A 22,179-nucleotide genomic window follows, 5' to 3' on the forward strand; every position below is an offset into this window, starting at 1 on the left:
GCGAAAATTTTACATTGGACTACTCTGACAAACCTGACGGCTTTAGTAGACATTTTGTATTGGACTCTATGAAAATCACAGAACTTCTAATCACTGCTAGTTGGACTCAAAAAATCTGACCCAAAACATACCGGGGGATGATTTTATCAGGCAGTTTATACGTTGGTATGGCGACCGGTAACTTCTGCATCTGCCGAGCGTGCTCAAAGAGGCCAGACAGGTTATGAGAGTACAGCTGGGACGCTTTACCTGCAAATCAAACACACACACAGAGATGGTCAGAAATGGAGACTGGAGGGGCCCAAAGGGCGCTTTGCTAAAACACAGCGGTAAAAACAAAGGATCGAGCCCTAAAGGTACCCTCAAATTCTACCTCAGCTTTGTGAGGACACAACTTTGCACCCACACACCTATGGTACTATGCCTGTGCCATCTCCTCAGGCAGGGGCCATACTAGTAAATATGTGATCGATAAGAACTGAGAATGATGAGAATGTAAGACTGTGATGGGGCAAAGTAAGAGGACACCTCGGAAGGATCTAAGGTTTGATTATGTGGTTGACATTAAAACAGTGAGAGTAACTGTCGCAGCCCCATTGATGACCAATGCATTCCGTTCTAATGGTTTAGCGCTGGATTAACCTTACCCGATATGGAGAGAAGCCAGTTGTTCATCACATACAGCCATGTGCACCTCCTGGGAAATATCTGAGAAGAAAAAGACAAAGACCAACTGAGCTGTGAGCACCCAAGTCTCAAAGTACAGTCCCAGGTCCAGAACACAGCAACCAGCTACTTCATATAAAGACATGGCACATCCACATACAGCCTGACGCTATGTAAAAATGGTGATGATGGGGATCCAAATTCTGTGGTATCATTTATGTGGATGTGAGCTGCATGCCAAATTATACACTAAAGAATCTGCAATGACAGGCTTGAAATGCAAGTAAATGACCATATTCTGCTTAGGTCCTCCATCAGCTCCACCCACTTGTAGCTGATGTAAGTTCTGCATCATCTTCTTTCTGAGACACGTGAACTTAACTTGCACCACAGCATCATTATGTTCTCACCTGTTCCATGGTGGTCTCATGCAGCTCGTTCAGATTAAGGGTGTAGATGCCCTCCTCAGCTCCGAAAATCAAATACTGATCTGCAACACAGCCACAAGGTCAATATGCAACACTCAAAACCTTAGTTATACAAATCCACAGCTAGACTATCCCATCAGCGTGTCCTGAGATACTGCAGGGCAGCTCAGCTCATTTTCACATTCGGTGTTCTGAATATGTTCAAAAAGCCTGAAGAGTCCTGGACTGCTAGAGCGGGCACTGATTATGCAAACATTTAAGCACTGTATAATTAAGGGATTGAATCTGGACCTAATCTAGTGGACAATATGACGCTACTTGATCAGTATTGTGAGGAGAGAGAGGCTTTCAGAGATTATTTTGATAGTCTTCCCATCTCTTACCTCTGGTGTCTGGGTTGACCCAGGACGTGGCGCAGTGGACCTTCAGTGGGCAGCCATTGAACACTTTTGAGAAACATGCTCCCATCTGAGGACCAAGCAGACACAACATGGCAGTTTATTGTTATTTTTATTGTATATAATATAAATATTATTATTATTATAATTAATAACAATATATTATAGTATCACAATAATATTATTATTATATAATATAATGTTATTATATTATTAGATTATATTATATAATTATAATGTTATTATTATACTTTTTTCTTCTATCATATATATATTTTACTTAATATATTTCCTACTATATATTAGATCAAATATATTATATTTCTCTTTAAATGTATTTATATTGGCATAATAAAAAATATGCATTTCTTTTTCATTCTTTTTTATTGTATTTTAATAATTTTTCACTATTTATTTTATTGTGAATATATATTTAATTGTTATTTATTGTTATTTAGCATTTTAATTCATTCACATATATATATATATATATATATATATATATATATATATATATATATATATATATATATATATATATATATATTTATTTAAAAAATGTGTTGTGTTGTTTATTAGAAAGCAAACTGTAACATTATAACAAACAGCATTTTGGTGTGTGTGTGAGTGTGTGTATAGTACAATCAGATCTTGCATTCCAGAGAATGAGAAAGAGCTGGTTTACTTACATGCACTTTGGGGGTTGGAGGCAGGCCGTTACTGATGGGTTTCTGCAACAGCGGAGGGAGACAGCATTTAAAATAAACAAAAGAAAACAAACCGCGCTGAAGTGGCTGCTGTGAGGCGAGCGCTCAGACTCACTGGAATGTCCTTGCTCTTGCGGCTGGGGATTGTGGGTAGGGTCGACTGCCTTTCTCTCTCTCCGTTCTGCTGAGCTGGGCTGACGCCGTTACCTGAACACACACACAGTCCGTCAGCGCTACTGCTTTTTATCTCTGTATCAAATCTTATAGAACTCTCCTTTCACACACGTTACCATAAGCAGCTACTTTTGCAACAAGGCCTTCCTAAGCCTAATGCAACAGTTTGGTGGGAAGTCTAATTCACACAATTTTCCCCTTAATGAACAGAAGTGGTCTGAGGACATTTCAGCCACTGTGTGTAATGTACCAGTTCCACTGGTAGCGAAAAAGCCCCAGAGGACGATGCTACCACCCCCAAGCTTAACAGCTGCTACAGGGTTCTTTGTGTTGAATGCCTCGCCTTCACTCCTCTAAGCATACCTCAATCTTTGTCCATGTCAGTATGATGATTTTGGCATGTTATGGATAATTCACTACATTTAGGAAATAAGGGGAAAACCATGCAAACTCAATTTTGCTCTTTGCTGTTCCACTAATATCGGCTTAAAGCCACTCAAACTCAGACTGGCGGGAGCATCTACCAAACACAGAGCAGCATCTGGCTACTGGACGGAGCCAGGCTTACTGTCATCCTCCTGCTCTTCCGGCCCTTCCGCATGAAGCCACTCCCAGAACCTAAAACTCCCATCATCCCCTCCTGGCTCTGCTTGAGCCTGCTCGGTGAGCTCTTTACCTAAGCTGCTGCGTCTGTGGGGGGGCAGGCGAGGGGGTGGCGGCCTTGGGGGCACACAGGAGGCGGGACGAGGAGGAGGAGGGGTGGGGATTGGAGAAGTAGGGCAGCGCTTGATCGTCCCCTGTCCACCGCTGTCGTCTCCAGCAGGACCGTTCTGGGCGGGACTCAGAGCCTTGGGCTACAGAGAGACAGTGAGAGAGACAGAGACAATTCAAGGGTCAGGACATCAGTTAGACACATACCTGCTGAAGATGTCCTATCTACACTACTATTGGGTCATTTTCTTTAGTGTAATAAATTTTAAAATGCGTCTTACCTTAGGGGGTAATGGGGGCGGTACCTTGGGCCTCATTGTGGAACTGGAGTGTGAACTGTAAATGAAGTGAGCAGTTTCGATTATTCAATTATTATTCGATTATATATACATATATCTACTATGTAAAGAAATATAAGGCAACACAGTGGATGGCAGGATTCTAGGACCAATGGTATTTAGGCTTATCATGACAGACACAAACTGGGCAACAACAATAAAGGCTAATGTATGCTTCTCACCCAAACAAGTACCGGGGACTGTTTGTACGCAAGTCTGCTCTCTCACGACTACATAATTAGTGTTTAATATTAATTTCAGAATAATAAGCCCTGATTAAGCACAAAATTAAACCCTGCGCCATGCCGCTTTGCCATCAGCAGTCGAGAGAGTGCAGAGTCTCCGAGATGGCACAACTGGCCGTGCTCTCGGGGTGGGTAGATCGCACTCTTTCCCCTTATCACTCCATTAGCTGGTGTGGTGGGGTCAGGGACCCGGCACTTTCCTCCAAACGTGTCGGCTGCCTGGCAATGCCGATTCGGCAGCACTCTCGAAAATATGCCATTTGCAAATTTTGTGGTGCCTCAGAGGTTAGAGCTCTGGGTAATTGTTCGCAGGATTGTGGGTTCGATATCTGCGTCCGCAAACCCGCCACTGTTGGGCATTGGGGCGAGGCACTGAACCCTCTCCGCTCCGGGGCTCCATAGCAACATACAAATACACCGGAGAACATGGTTTTGTTGAGGATGCAATGCCAACATGTTGGTTTCACGGACCTGCTTAACATCTACTAGGGTAGTTAACATATACCTAGATCCTTGGGTAATTAGTGAGAATCATAGGTTTAGCAGAACCAGTGAAACCTGTGGAATTATCAGTTGGTAGCCATGCATGCAGCAGCATGGAGCAGAGCTAACAGAACCATGGAAAGGGAGCAGACTCAGCAATAGTGTTGCAAAGCACCGGAGCCAGAAGCAGAATAAGCCTTAATAATGAAGAAAAGTTGGAGACTGCAAGAAAAGGCATGCTAGGACATGGACACAGACACACAGACACACACACACACACATTCACACACACACACCCCAAACACACTCGGTTTCTCTCGCTGCCTTGAAAAGTGAAAACAAGAACATGCCCAACATAAAGGCGCTCAAGGAGGCACATGAGGAAACGACAAACACGGAAATGACGACAACGGTGACGCCAGCAGGTCTTTGAGCAGGCATCTCGAAGCAGCTCAAAGCCCCTAATATTTATCCATATTACGTACACATACACAGACAAAGCAACACACCTGCATATTAGGGCCCAACTGATATGGAAATGAGATGACCGATAGCAATCTTTAATAGCCATATAGACTTTTAGACAGCCAACTGATAATACTGTCCAATATTATTTTATTAGGCAGGTAACAAACAACGTACTGTGCTGTACTGAACAGCATATAGTACCGTATCCTTGTAATAGGCCTGGCATGTGAGTTTTTGCCAAGTGTGTTAGCTGGTTAGATTAGATTGGGACACTACAAAGAACATAGTACATATAAAAGTAAACAAGGTATATATTATCATTTCTAAAATTGTATTTTTGACACTCTGACTGGTTTAATAACCTTAAAATAAAAACACTGGATTTAAAAAAGCAGTTTTAGCCACTCAAAACTACTTTTTGGGCACCCTTAGTCAAAATATCTGCAATTGTGGTCTTCCAGACCTCAACTTGACCTCCACTGACATTTCTTAAGGTGCTCCATTCACTACTTTTGAGATAAGCTGGGGAGTTGTGGATAAGGTGGGGCGGTGATCATCATCATCATCATCATCATTATCCAACATCCTGACCTCTCTAACGCTCTTGCTGAATGCAATCAAATCCTCACTACAATGCTCCTCCAACCTCTAGTAGAAAGCCTTCTTCCCTGGACAGTAGAGACAGTTACTCCAAAAAAAGCAGGATTGACTCTTTTTTAATACCCTTGATTTCAGAAGCAACTAGGAATGAGCAGGTGTCCCAATACTTTTGTCCGTATATTGTATATACAGATAGATATCAGTCGGGCCCTGTTGCATGCGGGACCTCAAGCTTCACCACCCACTCTGGACACACTCAAGACATCGTTTAGAACACAGCAGTGCAGAAACCGTTAGGAGTTCATCAACATGGACAGACGAAGGCGAAGCTTGTCCAGGTGGTGATGATGACCAACCAAACCATGCGACATGAGAGGGGCGCGGTGGGCGTGTTTGTGTGACGGAGGGTGTTCACATATAAACACTCCACTTCTCTTACTCTCAGACACTTACTGTACAGCTTCATCATCACCACCATCATCATCATCCTCCTCACCATCCTCTAAATGTGTCACATGACCCCTGAGAGAAATGAAAAAATGGGCGGAGACTAAGAGAGGGCGTGGCATCCAGAGCCAAGGAGAAGGAACAGATACACAGAGAGAAACACACTCTCTTTCTCTCTCTCTCTCTCTCTATCACACACACACACACACACAGAACACACACACACACACACACTCAGGCAGCAGTGAGGGCAGCTAAGCAGTGCTGAGCAGAGAAGGGTTAGTCTGCATAGCTGCTTGGCTGGTGGGTGGAAGGGGGTTAACTAGAGCGGGTCAATCAAAATCAAGAAGGGGCGGGGCTACACTCACCTCTGATTGAGCTCCTCCGCTACTGATTTTAATAGACTCCTGAATGTGAGAAAGAGAGAGACAGAAAGGAAAAACAGAAGAAAAAGCGCGAAAGTAAACAAAAACAAGAAAGACAGAAAAAGAAAGAATGAACGCGAAAGAAAGAAAAAGCGAGAAAGATTAGGCGCGAAAGAGACAGAGGGAGTAAGTGAAAGCGAGAAAGAAAGAAAAAGAATAAAGTAAAAGCATGAAAAAAAAGAGAAAGGACAAAGAAAGAGCGAGATAAAGAAAAAATAACAACAGTAAGAATGACAGAGGGGTTCAGTTACACGCAACACACAGATATAAAAGTACGTAAACATTACACACCTTTACACACACACTTACGGTCTTACACACACACACACACACACACTTACTTATTGTCGCCTAGAATGCTCTGTGGCTCCAACTGGAGCTCCTAGAAAAACACACACAGGACCGTTTCAAAGACATGCACACACTGCTGTCAACCCACAGTTTACTAATACAGACCATCAGTCCTGTTCATTTTCTTATCCGGATAGTATCAGGAGTATGTGGAGTAACGGGATTATCTGGAGTACCTAGAGTACTTAAGAGTACCTGGAGTACCTGGACTCCCTGAATATCTGGAGAATCTGGAGTACCTAGAGTACCTGGATTACCAGGTATATCTATATTCTCTGGATTACCTGGACTCCCTGAATTATCTGGAGTACCTGGAGTACTTAAGAGTACCTGGAGTACCTGGACTCCCTGAATTATCTGGAGTACCTTGACTCCCTGAATTATCTGGAGTACCTGGAGCACCTGGAGCACCTGGAATATCTGAAGAATTTTGCGTCTCTAGTGTGAACAGATGAGATCCAATTTTCCCTTCCTTTCCAAAGTTGCTAGACGGCTGCTATGGTGTTGCTAAGAAGTTGATATGGTATCCCAGGTGGTTGCTATAATGTTGTTAGGTGACTGCTATGGTATCCCAAAAGGTTGCTCCAGTGCTACTAAGTGATTGAAATGCTGTTGCTAAGGTTTCCCTAGGCGGTTGCTAAGGCATGATTGCACTTTTTACAAGCGACAGATGTATTTCCGCTTGTCTATTTCCATTTTCAGCTTAAACATGGTCGTGATTCATCTCTTTAAAAGATTCAATTATAATCCGATTACAACGCATCCTGGGTTGTTCACACCTGGCTTTTCTCCTGTGATCAAGTACAATTCTGAATCTAATCCGACCACGGGGAAAAAAAAGTCTGTTAATAGCCTCTACAACTAGAACTATATAATAAACACGTGTTACTGACCGGTTCATGGTGCAGTTCTGTCTCCTTCCTCAAGGGGGGATCAAACTTCACCTGATCAACTGAGTCACATAAAGACACAAGCATTACACACACACACACACACGCTTTATTATGTGAGATCACCAAGGACACTCTCACATGTACATATTTCTCAACTATCGCAAACACTGAGACTGACAAAAGATCACAAGATGAGACTGAACAGACTGCATGCACACACACACACAAATACACACACACATTCACTCACAGTTTATCTCCGACAGAGTCTTTCCATCCCGGGAGCTTCTACTTGTGGATCGAATCCGATGAGGCACAGTCACAGGAGACTGCAAACACACACACACACACACAACATGCATCATCTCACTGACCAATACACTCTCCATCAACCATCAAAGCTCTCATCACACTCAGTTCCACAGTAACACTGCAAGCCACTGCAGGCATGCAACAGTGATGGGCGGAGTTATCCTTATAGTTATTTAATCATCCTCCCCAATCACAACAATGGCACCAGTGCTGGGAGACGAAAGCTAGCATGTGCTTCTTCCTGAAGGTCCACCTCGTCCTTCCTATAGTTGGTCGGTGCAAAAAAACACTGGTCATGCAGATTTCTCCTCTACAACATCTGGAGAATTCGACCCTTCCTCACTAGAGAGAACACCAAGGTGCTTGTTCAGTGCCTCATCACCTCAAGACATGACTGCAGCGACTCCCTCCTGGTTGATCGCCCTCTGCATACCATCACTCCCTTCAGTCGATCCAGAACTTGATCCAGAAGACTTGTCACCAACCTTCAAAAGATCAAGCCATGTGACTCCTCTACTGCCCTCTCCTCACTGGGTTCATGGAGCTGGAACATCAGATTCAAGCCTTGACGCAGGTCTACAAAGCCAAAAAATGGACTAGTCCCTCTCCATCTGATGGCAATGGTCAAACCCAGATACGTATCAAGATCCCTTTGAGCTTCAGGTATGGCTCGGCTTGACCCACCATCCCTGAAGATGTATGCAGCAGAACGCAAGCATCTAGACTCGGTTGTGTCCTGGAGCTTAGGGAAGTGGAGCAAACCTCTCGTGAGTGTCCAGATGGATGAGAGGTTGCGGCCTTCAAACTGGTCAGACCACCATTTTCAAGAGATGAATGTTAACGCCACTGGACAGCTCAACACGCTTGGAGGAGAACACTAAGTTCATGGGGGAATCACTCAGAACGGCTTAAGTGCTGTTTATCTGATGGGGTCCGTGTTGTTGGTGGTCTACCAAGTCTTGCATGGTTGTTAGAGTCTGTAATTTTCTGAAGACTGAAGACTGCCCATCTTTAACATGCACACACACACACACACACACACACACACACATATACACACACACGTCCAAAGTTATGACTCCTTATAACACACTGGTTGGTACCTGAATGACCACTAGCAGAGTGAGCAGATCGCCTTCACTGAGGCCACTGCTAAAGAAACAACCAATAAGACTTTCAATGTTCCATCTTGGGAGACCCCCCCCCCCCAAAGAGTCCACCCCGTGTATTTTCAGTGATTCTATGAGGGTAGTAGGGTAGTCTATGTGAGCTTACCTCAGGGTCAGGGTCCTGGTCCTCATCGTCGAGGTCACTGTAGTGGGCGTGGTCAGGGTTGCTGGCCTTGTCCAGCAGCTCGATGGCGAGGGTCCGACTCAGGGGCTGCGATACGAACGGGTGCTGGCAGAAACACAGAGAGGCATGTCACCTAATTCACTGAATTCACTGATGCACTGCGGTTATTATCGGGGACAAACAGCGGACACTCAGAAATGGGGCGAGGCGGTTCTTACCTGCAGCAGCTTCTCAGCGGTGGGTCTCTTCTTGGGGTTTTTGGTCAGCGCCATTTTCACAAAGTGATGGAAGTTACTTGTCCTAGAGTAAAGAAGAGGACATGCCTGCTTCATCGTCTTTTCCCTTGTCATTTAATATTTCAGACACTTCTTAAATAATCAGTTTATTAAAAAAATAAATCATAACCTGTGACTAATTCAGCACATCTATTTTTAATTCAGCAAAATTTCAAAGTCTTGTTGCATCCTGTCACACACACACACACACACACACACACACACACACACACCAAACAGGCATATACACACTTACCACTTGACTTTGTCTTTCAGTTTAGGTGGCTGGAAATTGCTCTTGGTCATGAGAAAAAGGGCTCTGAAAAAAAGACACAATTGACAAAATTATGAAATATTAATCAATAAATTAAACTTACAAATAATATGTAAAGGCTAATCAGTCTGTAAATCAATCATTAATTAATTAAATAAATACATAAATAACTTTAAAGGTGAAGGTGCACAAATCTGTCACTGTACTATGTACAGTGAAATGTGTCCACTGCATTTGACCCATCTGTGGTAGTGAACACACACACACACACTAGTGAACTAGGGGCAGTGAGCACACAGAGTGGTGGGCAGCCAACTCCAGCGCTCAGGGAGCAGAGAGGGTGAAGGGCCTTGCTCAAGGGCCCAACAATGGCAGCTTGCCGAGCCCGGGTATCGAACCCACAACCCTGTTATCAGTAGCCCGGAGCTCTAACCGCTGAGCCAGCACTGTAGACGCCTCATAGACGCTCACCTAACATCCATCTAACATTTAACTGAATGCTTATGAAATGCAACTGAACTCTAAGCTATACCAGGTTTAGGGTTAGAGTTATTGCTTAGTTTAAGGCTAGACGTACGGTTAGGTTTTAAGGTTCAAGTTCAGGGTAAGGGTTAAGTGCATTACATTTAATAGACAGTGATTTACATTAATTTGCATTTAATTGATATTTAGTTGAATGTTAGTTAAATGTTAGGTGAGCATCTATGATCCATCTATGAGACCATCCACACTTCTTCTCCAATCTCACTTCTCAAAAGTCCAGCAAGAGCAACTGCTCAATAAACAGGGATCTACATGAACACACACCTCATCGGGTGCAGGTCGAACATGGGTGGCTGTAGCTCGGCCAGCTCTATAGCTGTGATGCCCACAGCCCAGATATCACACAGCTGATTATAACCACCCTTCCGTTCTACAGCTGCCACCTCTGGAGCCATCCTGCAGCGAAAAAGAGAAAGGGAGAAGGAGAGAGACATTTTATTCAGTTTAGTTTAGTACTGCATTGTTTAACTGAAAGGAGCCAAAGCTACAGCAGGACCAATCACAGTTAAGAGGAGAAGACCTCTTCTGTTCTTAGGACTAATTACAATCACCAGGACCAATCACAGTCAGAAAAATGTCTCTGAACAAAATAATGAGATGGTTAGGACAGTCTGGAGGAGGTCTCAAAACAAACACAGTGGTGATTAGGACCAACCGCAGTCAAAAGGGAGGTTAATACAAACAAAGGAGTGGGTGATAAAGGCCAATCACAGTTAGACGAAGGTCTCAGAACAAATAAGTTGGTGATCAGGACCAGTCCCAATTTGGAAGACATCTCAGAACAAACCAGGGGGTGATTAGGACCCATCTTAATCAAGGAGTAGGTCTCAGAACAAAGCGATGGTAATTAAGACCAATCACGGTCAGGAGGAGGGTCTCAGAACGAACTAGGTAGCAAATAGATCCAATCGAGGTCAGAAGAAGGGTCTCAAAAGAAAGCGATGGTAATTAAGACCAATCATGGCAGGAGTCAGGGCAAATAGTATGATTCACAGTCAGGAGGAGGGTCTCAGAACGAACTAGGTGGCAAATAGGTCCAATCACAGTCAGGAGGAGGGTCTCAGAACACACTAGGTGCCAAATAGGTCCAATCACGGTCAGGAGGAGGGTCTCAGAACAAACTAGGTGGCAAATAGGTCCAATCACCGCCAGGAGGAGGGTCTCAGAACAAACTAGGTGGCAAATAGGACCAATTACAGTCAGGAGGAGGGTCTCAGAACAAATTAGGTGGCAAATAGGTCCAATCACGGTCAGGAGGAGGGTCTCAGAACAAACTAGGTGGCAAATAGGTCCAATCACCGCCAGGAGGAGGGTCTCAGAACAAACTAGGTGGCAAATAGGACCAATTACAGTCAGGAGGAGGGTCTCAGAACAAACTAGGTGGCAAATAGGTCCAATCACGGTCAGGAGGAGGGTCTCAGAACACATTAGGTGCCAAATAGGACCAATCACAGTCAGAAAGACAAATAGGACCAATTGTCAGGAGGAGTACAAACTACCAGCACAACAAGATCACAGTAGGACTCCATGGAAAAGCTGCAGTAGAACTTTACCAATATGGCGTTCCAATGAAAGACTTCCTCTTGGCCAGAGTAGCCGAGATCTGAGCAGATACTCCAAAATCCGCTACACAAACAGAGATATAGAGAAACAAGAAAAAGAGAAATTCAGAGATGAATGGCCATGAAAGAAGTCACATGGGTTCCTTAACCCAATTTGTGCTTCACTGTACAATGCCTTACCCAGCTTCACATAGCCGTTGTCTGTGAGTAGGATATTAGCTCCCTGTAAAAAGTCACAACAGCAGGATGAGCAAAAACCTATTCAGGCTAAGATAAAGAAATAAAACTTCTGTATGAAAGACACTGCTGAAAGTGAGACCACATGGGAGCCTACCTTAATATCTCTGTGCATCTTGCCTTTATTATGGAGGTAGTACAAACCCTGAAACACAGGAACAGAAGAATGGTGAAAGGTTGCTCCCACTAGGGTTTACTTAGTAGGGTTGTGAGGGTCCGTGTGTGTACCTGTAGTGTCTCCCGTGATACATATGCAATCTGGGATTCCAACAGAGGCCCAGTCACTGTTGTGAGGAAAGAAAGATACGGAGGCAATTAATTAAGACACAATTAATTAACAGAGAAAACACACAGGTGACACAGGCTGCCACAGCAGCTGCCTTTACCATGATAAATATCCTGCAGCGAGCCTCCTCCACAGTATTCCATGCTGATCCATAACTTGTCCCTCCTGAAAAGCAGTGGGAAAGCAGCCAATCAGCACACAATTTGAATGTAAATTCAGCTTATAATTAATACACAAACCATTTCTGCTACCTGAATATCCACATTTTTAAGCAAATACAGCCAAATATCAGAGTAGGGCCCACGGTGTTAGGCCAACTACAGTTCAAAAAAGGTCTCAGATGGGGATCAGGACTAATTGCAGTTCTTAAAAACAAAGAAGTGGGTGATTCGGACCAATAGCTAATGGGTTTGGACAGAAGCCCAAAGGAAACAAGTGTTTGTAAGCGGTTTTGAAGGTGTGCCAGGTTGTTATGGGGCTGCTGGGTGGTTGCTGTGGTATACCAAGTGGTTGATAGGAGGTTGCTTAGGTGCTGTGAGTGGGCTAGCATCTAGATAGTGCAAGAATGGAGTGCAAGAACGTTTGCCCACAAAGTTCCACCATTCATTCCAATCTAATTAGCTAAAATAATAATAATTATAATAATAAACACAAAAGCAACATGATTATAAGTCTGTGGGGATATGAAAGGAATCCCAAGCTGCAGAATTGTTGAAAACCTCTGCTTTAGAAGGTGGTTCTTCTATGGCATCAGAAACAGTGCATAGAAGATTGAACAATACTGCATCAAATCCACTACCTCCATTGGTCTCAGAAACACATTCCAATTCTAACACATTGTCCAAACTTTTGACTGTTTTAATAGTTAGACATGATCGTGATAGTCCAGGCCTTACCGGAGATAGCTGCCGAAGTAAGCAACAATATTGGAGTGTTTACAGTCTTTCATCATGATGATCTCCTGCTGGACCACCGCAAAGTCTTCCCCTGCAAATCAATCAGTCCCTCAATCCATCAATCAATCAAATTAATCCATTCACATCCTTCTTTAATGCAGTATTTCACTGCAGTCTTGAGAAAAAAAAATGTTGACACTATGTAAAGGACAACTGCCAGATTTCTATATATATATATATATATATATATATATATATATATATATATATATATATATATATGTGTGTTAAAAAAGACGGGGGTTATGCAGGACTATAACGCTGTAAGGATACTATTTTACATTTTGCTGAGGATCTTGACCAATCGCAGTCTAAGTGTTCATGCAGTCCCACAAAAGTAATCCAATAAAAGTTATGACACATTAATAACTCCTTACTGTTTTTAAAACACTGCAGTGGCAACATATAGTAACATCATCAGGGCTAGTACACTGTCCAGATCACACACCCCTATGGAAAGTGTACGGAACCCACTGGAAAGAACATGGGCATAGCGATTGGGTAAGATAACACCTTCAGTCAGCATTAGGTGAACAACAGCTCTTAAATGCACATACAAAGCACGCACACACACACACACACACACACACACACACACACACACACACACACACACACCCCTAGTGAGCACTGTTTAACTGCCTGTGACCATTACACGCTTACTGATGCATGAATGCACTTTTGGTTAAATATTGCATCTGAGACTCTGTGTGTGTGTGTGTGTGTGTTTGTGTGTATCTGTGATTTTGCAATGAAGAGTGTGTGAAGCTGTGATGGGTGGTGGGACAGTCAGATGGACTGCTGAACGGATGAACGGACAGATGGGTGTGTGGACGGACAGAGAGAGAGAGAGAGATGAAGATGTTTACCCGGCTCCAGTTTAATGACTTTGATGGCCGCCAGCTCTCCTGTGTTGACATTGCGCGCCTGAGGAATAACGGAAGAGATAAAGAAAAACATGATTAGCGACAAAAGGAACCTTAAAGAAACGTTTAACAGCTTTACTTCTACGTAACCCTTTAAATACTTCCATTCCTCATCTTTAAACAACACATTAGTTTCATAGCTCAAAAATTTAAGATTCATTCAAATAATTATGGAATAATTTTAAGTAGTTACTGAATATTAGGTCTTAAAAGCAAACCTCTACTTGCTAGTTACTCCTCTAAGCTTCACTTAGACTAAAGAAAAGTTTGTAGACGTCTCAAACACACATGGCTACATGGCTAATGCAGCTAGCTAACAAGTCAAGGACGCGTATACCTCAGCAATTAGCGCTGTTCACACTACAACCTTCATCCAAATCTCCACAAACTGTCCTCAAACCGCGTGTAAACTCAGTAATCTCGAACAGACTCGCTTATGTACCATAAAACGCATCAGAAACTCTTCATTCATAAACATGGAGTCAAGTGGACATCGCTAGCTAGCTAACATAGCTAGCTAACATAGCGCTCGCTAAAAACAACAGCAGTACCTCAGGACGAGTCAGACATTTTGAGTATTTGAACAGGTGATGGAAATGCTGGCAAATTAGCTTTCACTAACATTATATATGATTATATTTGAGATATATACATATATACTTCATTAGAGGACAGCATACAACCAGTTTCTTAGGTCATATATGAGAGTTTCTTATCTGTTTTTCCCAAGGAGGGAAAGCGACTGTTGTAAGCTAAAGGCTAACGCCTCAGAAGGATCTCCAAAGTGGAATAGGTAATAGAAAGCGCATCAAAATAATGCTGTAAGCATGAAGCTCAAGTGTATTTTTACATCAAACAACTTGTGTAGGTTTATTGGAATAAAATAGAACAACAAAAACAAAATTTCACAGAATAATTTTGTACATTTATCTATAGCTTGCTATAAGCTAACCAGCTAGCTTTAAAAAAAAACACTTGCTCTGAATTTCTGAGGTAAAATATGATGTGACTAAGACCCTGTCCATGCAAACCCAGATATTTCCTAAAACCCGAGCCTTTTCTCTTCATTTTGGCTTCCTGACCACAGGCAAAACATTGACGGCGACGTTAACTTGCACACGGCTGTCGCTGACTATTGACTGGGTTTTCTGTTTCGTTAAACTGTGATAGAATGTTCTTAGCTCATGTTTGGAAAAACTCTGTCTAATCAGGAGTATGTGGGTAAATCAGGGACCACATTTTGGCCACAACATCACTAAATATTTTTTTTTTTTTCAATTTCTTCCTGGTACAAATCATGTACTAGAAGATGTGCTTCAGCTTTCGCACTGTATTTAGGTCTGTTTTGGCCGTTATGCTGCTTCTTGAGGAACCTGACCGTGAATTACACTGTGATTCACAGGGAAGTCTTGGCCTAATGGTTAGACAAGTGAGACCGAAAGGTTGCCGGTTCAAATCCTTCCCTTGTGTGTTCCCTACCACGGATGCGACAAATACTTGCACCTTTACCTTTAAGTAGTAGCGCCCCCTGCTGAGCTGATATGATCAAGTAAGTGTTTTAAGGTTGTTTTTGAATGGAGTCTCATGGGAATGGAGAGGTTTTAAGAAATGCTGACCCGGAAATACACAGATACGTGTGGACAGGGATGCATGATGACGTTGGAATCATGTCTAACTACAGAAGTAGACCTCAGACATCAAACATCTTGGCTGACTGAAACCCCCTATTCCTTCAGATCCCCCCTGACTGTCTCTTTTCCCGTCTATTGTCATGGATGCGCTCTCTGTGCCAGCAGGTGGATATTTTGGGATATTCTGGAGACGTATACTGGGATGCTCTCTTTATGTCTCACACACACACACACACACACACACACACACACACACACACACACACTCTCTCTCTCGCAGACAAACACGCACACTCACAGACACAAAGGCATCTTCTGTAAGGCTTCACTAAGAGACATCTGTCTTACAGAACAGCAGATCAGATGAGGTCATCACAGACGAGAAGAGAGAGGACGAGCGATGGAGGAATAGAGGGACGCTACAGTCCAGCAACAGTGAGGGAGAAGCAATGTTCTGGTACCACAAATTTATATCCGAAATTGTAATATTTAAAAAATAGCCTTTCCCCTTCACTGTATCTCTGAGAAGCTCTTGAGACATTTCCAGAACATACTAGAACCACCATGCTAGACCACTTGTAGGTCCAGCAGTGTCATTGCTAGGTTGAGAATGGGTCCACCGTCTAAAACATCCATCCAGGAGCAGATCTTTGGTCAGAAACTGACTATTATAAAAGGCCTGACACAGATGATCTACAGTCACCTGAGGCCTAGATCTAATGATATGACTGAGATGACTGAGATTAAGGTTCAGCATCACTGAACGAATGTGGTGGCACTTATGCTTTACTAAGACTGCTGAACCACATGGCAAACACACACACACACACACACACACACACACACACACACACACACACACACACACACACACACTAACCCCAACCACAAAACTTCAGGAAGAGGGAACAATCAGGAACAAACAGGATGGATAGGGCTCCAGCTTTGCACACACACATGTGTGTGCAGGCACGCTCACACGCTCACACTTGCATCCTCAAGTCTAGTCATTTCCCGTCCTTGCAGGAAGTCCGACACGCTCACTTTTCCCAAAGAACTGAGAGAACGCTCACACGTCCTACAACCATTCGGCGATGAGAAGCCGACACGCCCACCCTGCCCCCACGGCTCTCGGTAGATACCATCTGCTACTACTGCATTGTGTCTCCCACGGTCTCAGCCGCCTCTCCAGTCCTTAATTTCACCCCAATAAACAAACAGACTCGTGGGTGAATGGGACAGCCTGGCCCCTGGCGGGACAGTTTAGTCAATCTAAACATTTTACTTCTCGCGCCAAACCAGGCCGACCAGCCGAGACATGTTTGGAGCCTGAAGTTTCTATGGCTTCATAACTCATAACTCATTACAACATTATAACGAGCAGCAATACTTACCCTGTCTAACCATGTTTAACATCTAAATTCTGTTAATATTTCCATCCCAAATTCAGACATATTTAGCTAGCCTAGTATTACTGTCTCTTAATAACCTTATAATAACGTTAATAATAATAATATAATAACTATCAAATAATATAATAACTATCAAAAAATAAATATCACACTAGAGTGGTCTAGGGGTCTAAGGGTTATAAGGGTACTGTGACACCCCTAGTACTAACCTACCAAACCTGCACTATTAAGATTTGGTATATAGTCTGTACCTCATAGCACTAAAGTGTAACATGCAATTGGGACGAGGCCACCCAGTTTGCCTGGTGAGTTGCATTAGGTGTGCTTGAGTAGACCAACTACCACACTTTGCTGGAGACAGGCCCCAATACTGAAGTTGTGCACCACTGCTCTACATCATAGGGGCTTGGCCCAGGACTGAAGCAGGAATGCACCAATATGGAAACTGTGAGGCTATGTCCATGGTCCTCATTTATATACTAGGGATAAAATCTGAGTTAAAGAAAAGTTAACTTTTCATATCCAAATCAGTCAATAATCAATCAGTAATCAATACTGTGTTTGGGAATTGATTCAGTACTGCAAAGTCTACTATCCTGATACTTCAATATATAAATATATTTTTTAGTCGCAGAAGTATCTAATCTTTGCTGGGGAAGCTCCAAGTTGAAAGGTAACGCCCTAAAGAGGAGACCACTGGCTCACAATGGGCCTCAATGGGCATCGTCACCTCTAGTTGGTTTGCTCTGGTCCGAGTCAGTTAACGAGTCAGTAAACTTGTTTTTACACAGAAGAAAAAATCCAATCACAGCAATATGCAGATCACAGATTACGATCAGATCATGTTCTCACCACCAATGAATCGCTTTATTTGGGACCAGACCGAGACCAGATCCTCTCATAGGCCCCGGTACGGTTGTTTTGGTTTGGTCCACATTGGAATGCAATTCCTGTGTTCACACCTTCCCAACGAACCGCACGAGTCCAATTTCACCCGACTAAAAAACGCAGGTGTGAAAACACCCTAAATATGAATCTTTCTTTCTTTCTTTCTTTAAAATAACTTTTCTGGATAAGGGGACTCTGGACCCCCTTAACTCACAGCCCACTAGTCAGACTGTGAATCTGAAGGAAAGCTCTGAACATGAAGGAACTTGCACAGGCTTGAAGAGGCTGCAAACTATGATCCACGTGTTTGAAGATCTCATTGAGCATTGCTGGATCAATTGTGAGGGAATCTAAGCTGTATCATACCATCCGGACAGCACCTAAACTAGGCCGTCCCTCAAAACTCAAGAAGGGGCTTGTGTGGGAAGCCACAGATAGGCAAAGAATCACTTTGAAGAAGCTATGAAGGAGCTCACTGGCTGAGACTGAAGTCAAGGTGCACTTAAGAGCTTTGTGTACCACTAGAAAGAAGCCATTGCTGAAATAAAAACATGAAACCATCAAAGCACGCCTGACACAGCCCATTCCTCAACTAACGCCATCCCAACTGTGAAGCATGGTGGTGGCAGCATCGTGTTGACGGGATGCTTTTCCTCAGCGGGGATTGATTGGAAATCTTGTTAAACTGAATAATGGATGGTGCACAATATATGTGAGATACTGTCACACAGCTTGCTTCAGGCTTTGCTTCAGTCTTCTAATAACTAAAGCTTTGGAGAAGCTTTCAGCAGGTCAACGGTCCCAAGAACAAGGCCAAACAACTCACACTCAAAAGACACTCAGTCTGGTTACGAATGCTGGGACACAAATGATAGAAAACCTACAGTAAAAGCAAAGTACACGAGCTCTGGCTCTCCAGTCGAGAGAAAGACGGACAAAACTTGTCCCGAAGAAGAGTCAACTCACCAGTTTGGCAATATTTAACCAAACGAACACGAAGAACCACTGGATGTTAACAGTGTTCAAGTCATCCGTAAAGAATGTAGTTGTCCTAATAAATGATTCACTAATATTAGAAGCGAGCCCAGTTGGTAATTACAAGATAATTGTCTTACCATCAGGGAAAAGGAGGGGTTTAGGGAAAGTCTGTAACACTCTGGATGTAACACTTCACTTCATCATCCAAGCTTAAACAACAGCTCCACAGCTCTAAATCTAGACCTACTGTCCAGGGAAGGCTTTCTACTGGATTTTGCCAAAGCACTCCTGTGAGGATTCGATTGCTTCAGCAACAACAGGATTAGTGAGATCGGGATGTTGCCTGATCATCATCATCATCCCACCTCATCCCAAAAGTACTGGATGGAGCTCCACCATCCATCATTCCAGAGAACACAGTTCTTCCACTGCTCCACAGCTCAATGCGCCGGAGAGTCCTATTCTCGACAGTGCGTCTCTACAGGGACTAGACAAGCCGTGCGTGTGTGTGTGTGCACTTGCACATCTGTGTCAGCAAAGTGAGCAACATAAAGTAGCTGAATGCGTTCATTAAAAGGGGCGTCCACAAACATTTGGACACATTGTGTGTTTTAGCAAAGTAGCCCAGGGTCACCCTAGGCCTTGGGCGCTCATGAACCTTTTGCTGGTTCTCCACTGGTGTCTCCATTTTTGGTAGGTACTGACCACTGCATACCGGGAGCGCCCCCTTCACGAGACCTGCCTGATGTTATGGAGATGTTCTGACCCAGTCGTCGCCTTGTAGCTACAGTGCTAACGACTAAAACCACACCAAATGTGTGACCCGGCTGACCCTCCACGTTTCGGATAAGATCGGACAACTACGTATACTTGATTTTGACCTTTTTGACCCCTCGAAATCCCAGTCTTTGGGTCTATCTATTAGCGACTCCATCAGCTACAACAGGGTCCAGTACAGGCCCAATTAAGCCCTCAGGACATGCTAACGAAGCTATTAGCCAGCTATTACCTATCTAATTAACATCTATTAAAGACAGCACTGTCTCATACAATGTCTAATTAGCGATTAATGAACGACTTTGATCTGATATTTTGCATTTCGCAACCACCAGGCTGTAAAACGAGCTGTTTTAAATGAAGTATCTAAGCTAAGTGTGAGGGTGTGTGTGTGTATATATATATATATATATATATATATATATATATATATATATATATAGTACAGACACAATCAGGGCCTCAAATATGCTATTAGCTAGCTATTACATATCTATTAGCTACAGCATTAGCCCACGAATTAGCCGAATTATGTCTAAGCTAAGCTAAAACCCTTTTCATAATTCATATATCACATTTAATCCATCATTCATATAGATCCCCATTGCTGTATCATTTATTTCATATATTTTAGATTTGTATTATTATTATTATTATTGACGTATTACTGAATTATCTTTTAACATAATTAATCATTTTTTGGCTGATGTAGCTAGTTATATTAAATATGACACATTTGGCTCTAAATTGTTAAAAAAAAAAAAAGTACATCAATAGATTTCTGTGGTAGCAAGAATTTAACAAAATAAAAGTCACTTTTATTGGTTTAATTATGGTCTAATTTTTTTTTAGGTTTTAAATGGTGTGTGTGTTGATCGTGGAAGTGATTTTAATAGTATATAATAGTTAATAATAGTTTATTATATTAGCCAGGGTTATAAAAATCTACATATGAAGCTTAATCTGGCTGCTTGTCCGAATTGTCCGTTCCACCTTAAATGGTGCAGCAGTTGCATTCTGGCGCCTGAGGCGCCAGAATGCAACTGCTGCACCATTTAAGGTGGAACGGACAATTCGGACAAGCAGCCAAGTAAAGTCAGCACTATTATCAAGGATGCTGTTGAAATCAGTGTACGCACTCAAACCCCCTCGACCCCCCAGCCATTCAGCAATGCCCCCCATCCCCAACACCATCACACACACACACACACACACACACACAGCACAGTAAGTGCCAGCCAGAGACCTGGCTGCAATAAGAGTGCCAATGATGCAAGTCATAAAAGCAACAGTGTCCCAAACCACACCGTCTATCCCTCCCTCCCTCCTTCTCTCCCTCCCTTCAACGCAGCACCCAAAACACACACCCGTCACCCTATTTTTGTGCCCCATCACAAAAACCACACTCCCAGCAATCGTTGTCTATGTGGTCCACAACACCAGAGCGGGCCGCTCCCGTTTGTTTTTATCACGCTGCTAGCGCCTATGCTAAGCTACGCTCCAGCTCAAGGCACCTTGTACACATCCCCGTAGGTTCCGCTGCCGATCCGCTGGATCAGCTCGAAATCCTCCTGCGGGTTTCGCCTCGACAGGTCCAGGCTGGAGTTCATGGCGGGACCAGGGCGCTTGTCCCCCGCGCCGTGTCGGAGAAACACCGAGCCGAGAGAGGAAACACGGAGCGCCGCTCAACGAGTCAGAAACCAGTCGCGCTTGGGAATCGGTACCGACAACTCGGTTCCACTCGGAGTCAGTGAATCGGCTAGCGGCTCGGTTCACGGATTAACCCTTTCAACACTGAATTATTTTGTGCGTTAATTATTTATATAAATATATATATCAAAATAATTAAACTGCTTATTTAATAATTTATGAATTGTTATTAATTATTATTATTAAATACTGAATAATTATTTTTATACTGGATTATTATTAGTAGTATGTACTGAATAATTGGTCTAATTCGTAGTAATAATACGGTGTCGATACAGAAAATTTTTTAGTAATATGAACGTTCTGAGTAATTAGTAAATAATCAATTACTAAATGAGTAGGTACAGAATAATCGCTTCTGAAACAACGAGTAGAAAAAATAGATATTGAATAATTTGTATTTATTAAATAACTAAATATTTAGTAAATATTCATAGGTAGCAGATTATTAGTAGGAACTAAATAATTACTTCTTACTGAATATTTAGTATGTGCTAAATTAATAAAATAAATCATTTAGCAGATAATTAGTATATATTTAATAATTCGTTGTTGCCGAATAATTTGTACTTATTTATTAATTAAGCAGTACTGTAAAATGTGAAATTAGCTAGTGTTAGGAGGTACCGACCGCAGACTGATTCACTGAATCGAATGTCTCTGTATATGCAGGGTTCTACCACTGGAAGCTCCGCTACATAAAGTACAATTATAATTACATAAAATAAAACCTAAATATTTTTTAGAAGCTGAAGCTTTTCTGTCAAACTCATGCCTGAAAAAAG

The 22,179-nt window shown here is 42.8% G+C and overlaps 1 protein-coding gene across 3 annotated transcripts in view; it reads right to left on the reverse strand.

The window, feature by feature from the left end:
- map4k3b (mitogen-activated protein kinase kinase kinase kinase 3b) overlaps positions 1-21,400 on the reverse strand; it is a 29,263-nt gene extending 7,863 nt beyond the window's left edge. Inside the window, exons 1-25 of one of the 3 annotated variants that reach the window (XM_072690057.1) lie at positions 21,199-21,400; positions 13,942-13,999; positions 13,013-13,103; positions 12,217-12,281; positions 12,059-12,114; positions 11,928-11,975; positions 11,774-11,816; positions 11,585-11,657; positions 10,296-10,427; positions 9,471-9,533; positions 9,158-9,239; positions 8,922-9,044; positions 7,585-7,663; positions 7,335-7,393; positions 6,432-6,472; positions 6,034-6,072; positions 5,672-5,740; positions 3,366-3,420; positions 3,050-3,227; positions 2,315-2,406; positions 2,182-2,223; positions 1,478-1,562; positions 1,077-1,156; positions 648-708; positions 132-249 (exon numbers count right to left, since the gene is read on the reverse strand). In XM_072690057.1, coding sequence (XP_072546158.1) covers positions 132-249; positions 648-708; positions 1,077-1,156; positions 1,478-1,562; positions 2,182-2,223; positions 2,315-2,406; positions 3,050-3,227; positions 3,366-3,420; positions 5,672-5,740; positions 6,034-6,072; positions 6,432-6,472; positions 7,335-7,393; positions 7,585-7,663; positions 8,922-9,044; positions 9,158-9,239; positions 9,471-9,533; positions 10,296-10,427; positions 11,585-11,657; positions 11,774-11,816; positions 11,928-11,975; positions 12,059-12,114; positions 12,217-12,281; positions 13,013-13,103; positions 13,942-13,999; positions 21,199-21,294 — 1,928 coding nt within the window. In that variant the 5' untranslated portion in view covers positions 21,295-21,400. The remainder of the gene's footprint in view (positions 1-131; positions 250-647; positions 709-1,076; positions 1,157-1,477; positions 1,563-2,181; positions 2,224-2,314; positions 2,407-3,049; positions 3,228-3,365; positions 3,421-5,671; positions 5,741-6,033; positions 6,073-6,431; positions 6,473-7,334; positions 7,394-7,584; positions 7,664-8,921; positions 9,045-9,157; positions 9,240-9,470; positions 9,534-10,295; positions 10,428-11,584; positions 11,658-11,773; positions 11,817-11,927; positions 11,976-12,058; positions 12,115-12,216; positions 12,282-13,012; positions 13,104-13,941; positions 14,000-21,198) is intronic. The other 2 variants (XM_072690058.1, XM_072690059.1) reach the window with 2 other exon arrangements.
- Positions 21,401-22,179: the final 779 nt, after the last annotated feature.

This window comes from Salminus brasiliensis, chromosome 10, assembly GCF_030463535.1.
Source record: "Salminus brasiliensis chromosome 10, fSalBra1.hap2, whole genome shotgun sequence".
NCBI lineage: Eukaryota > Metazoa > Chordata > Actinopteri > Characiformes > Bryconidae > Salminus > Salminus brasiliensis.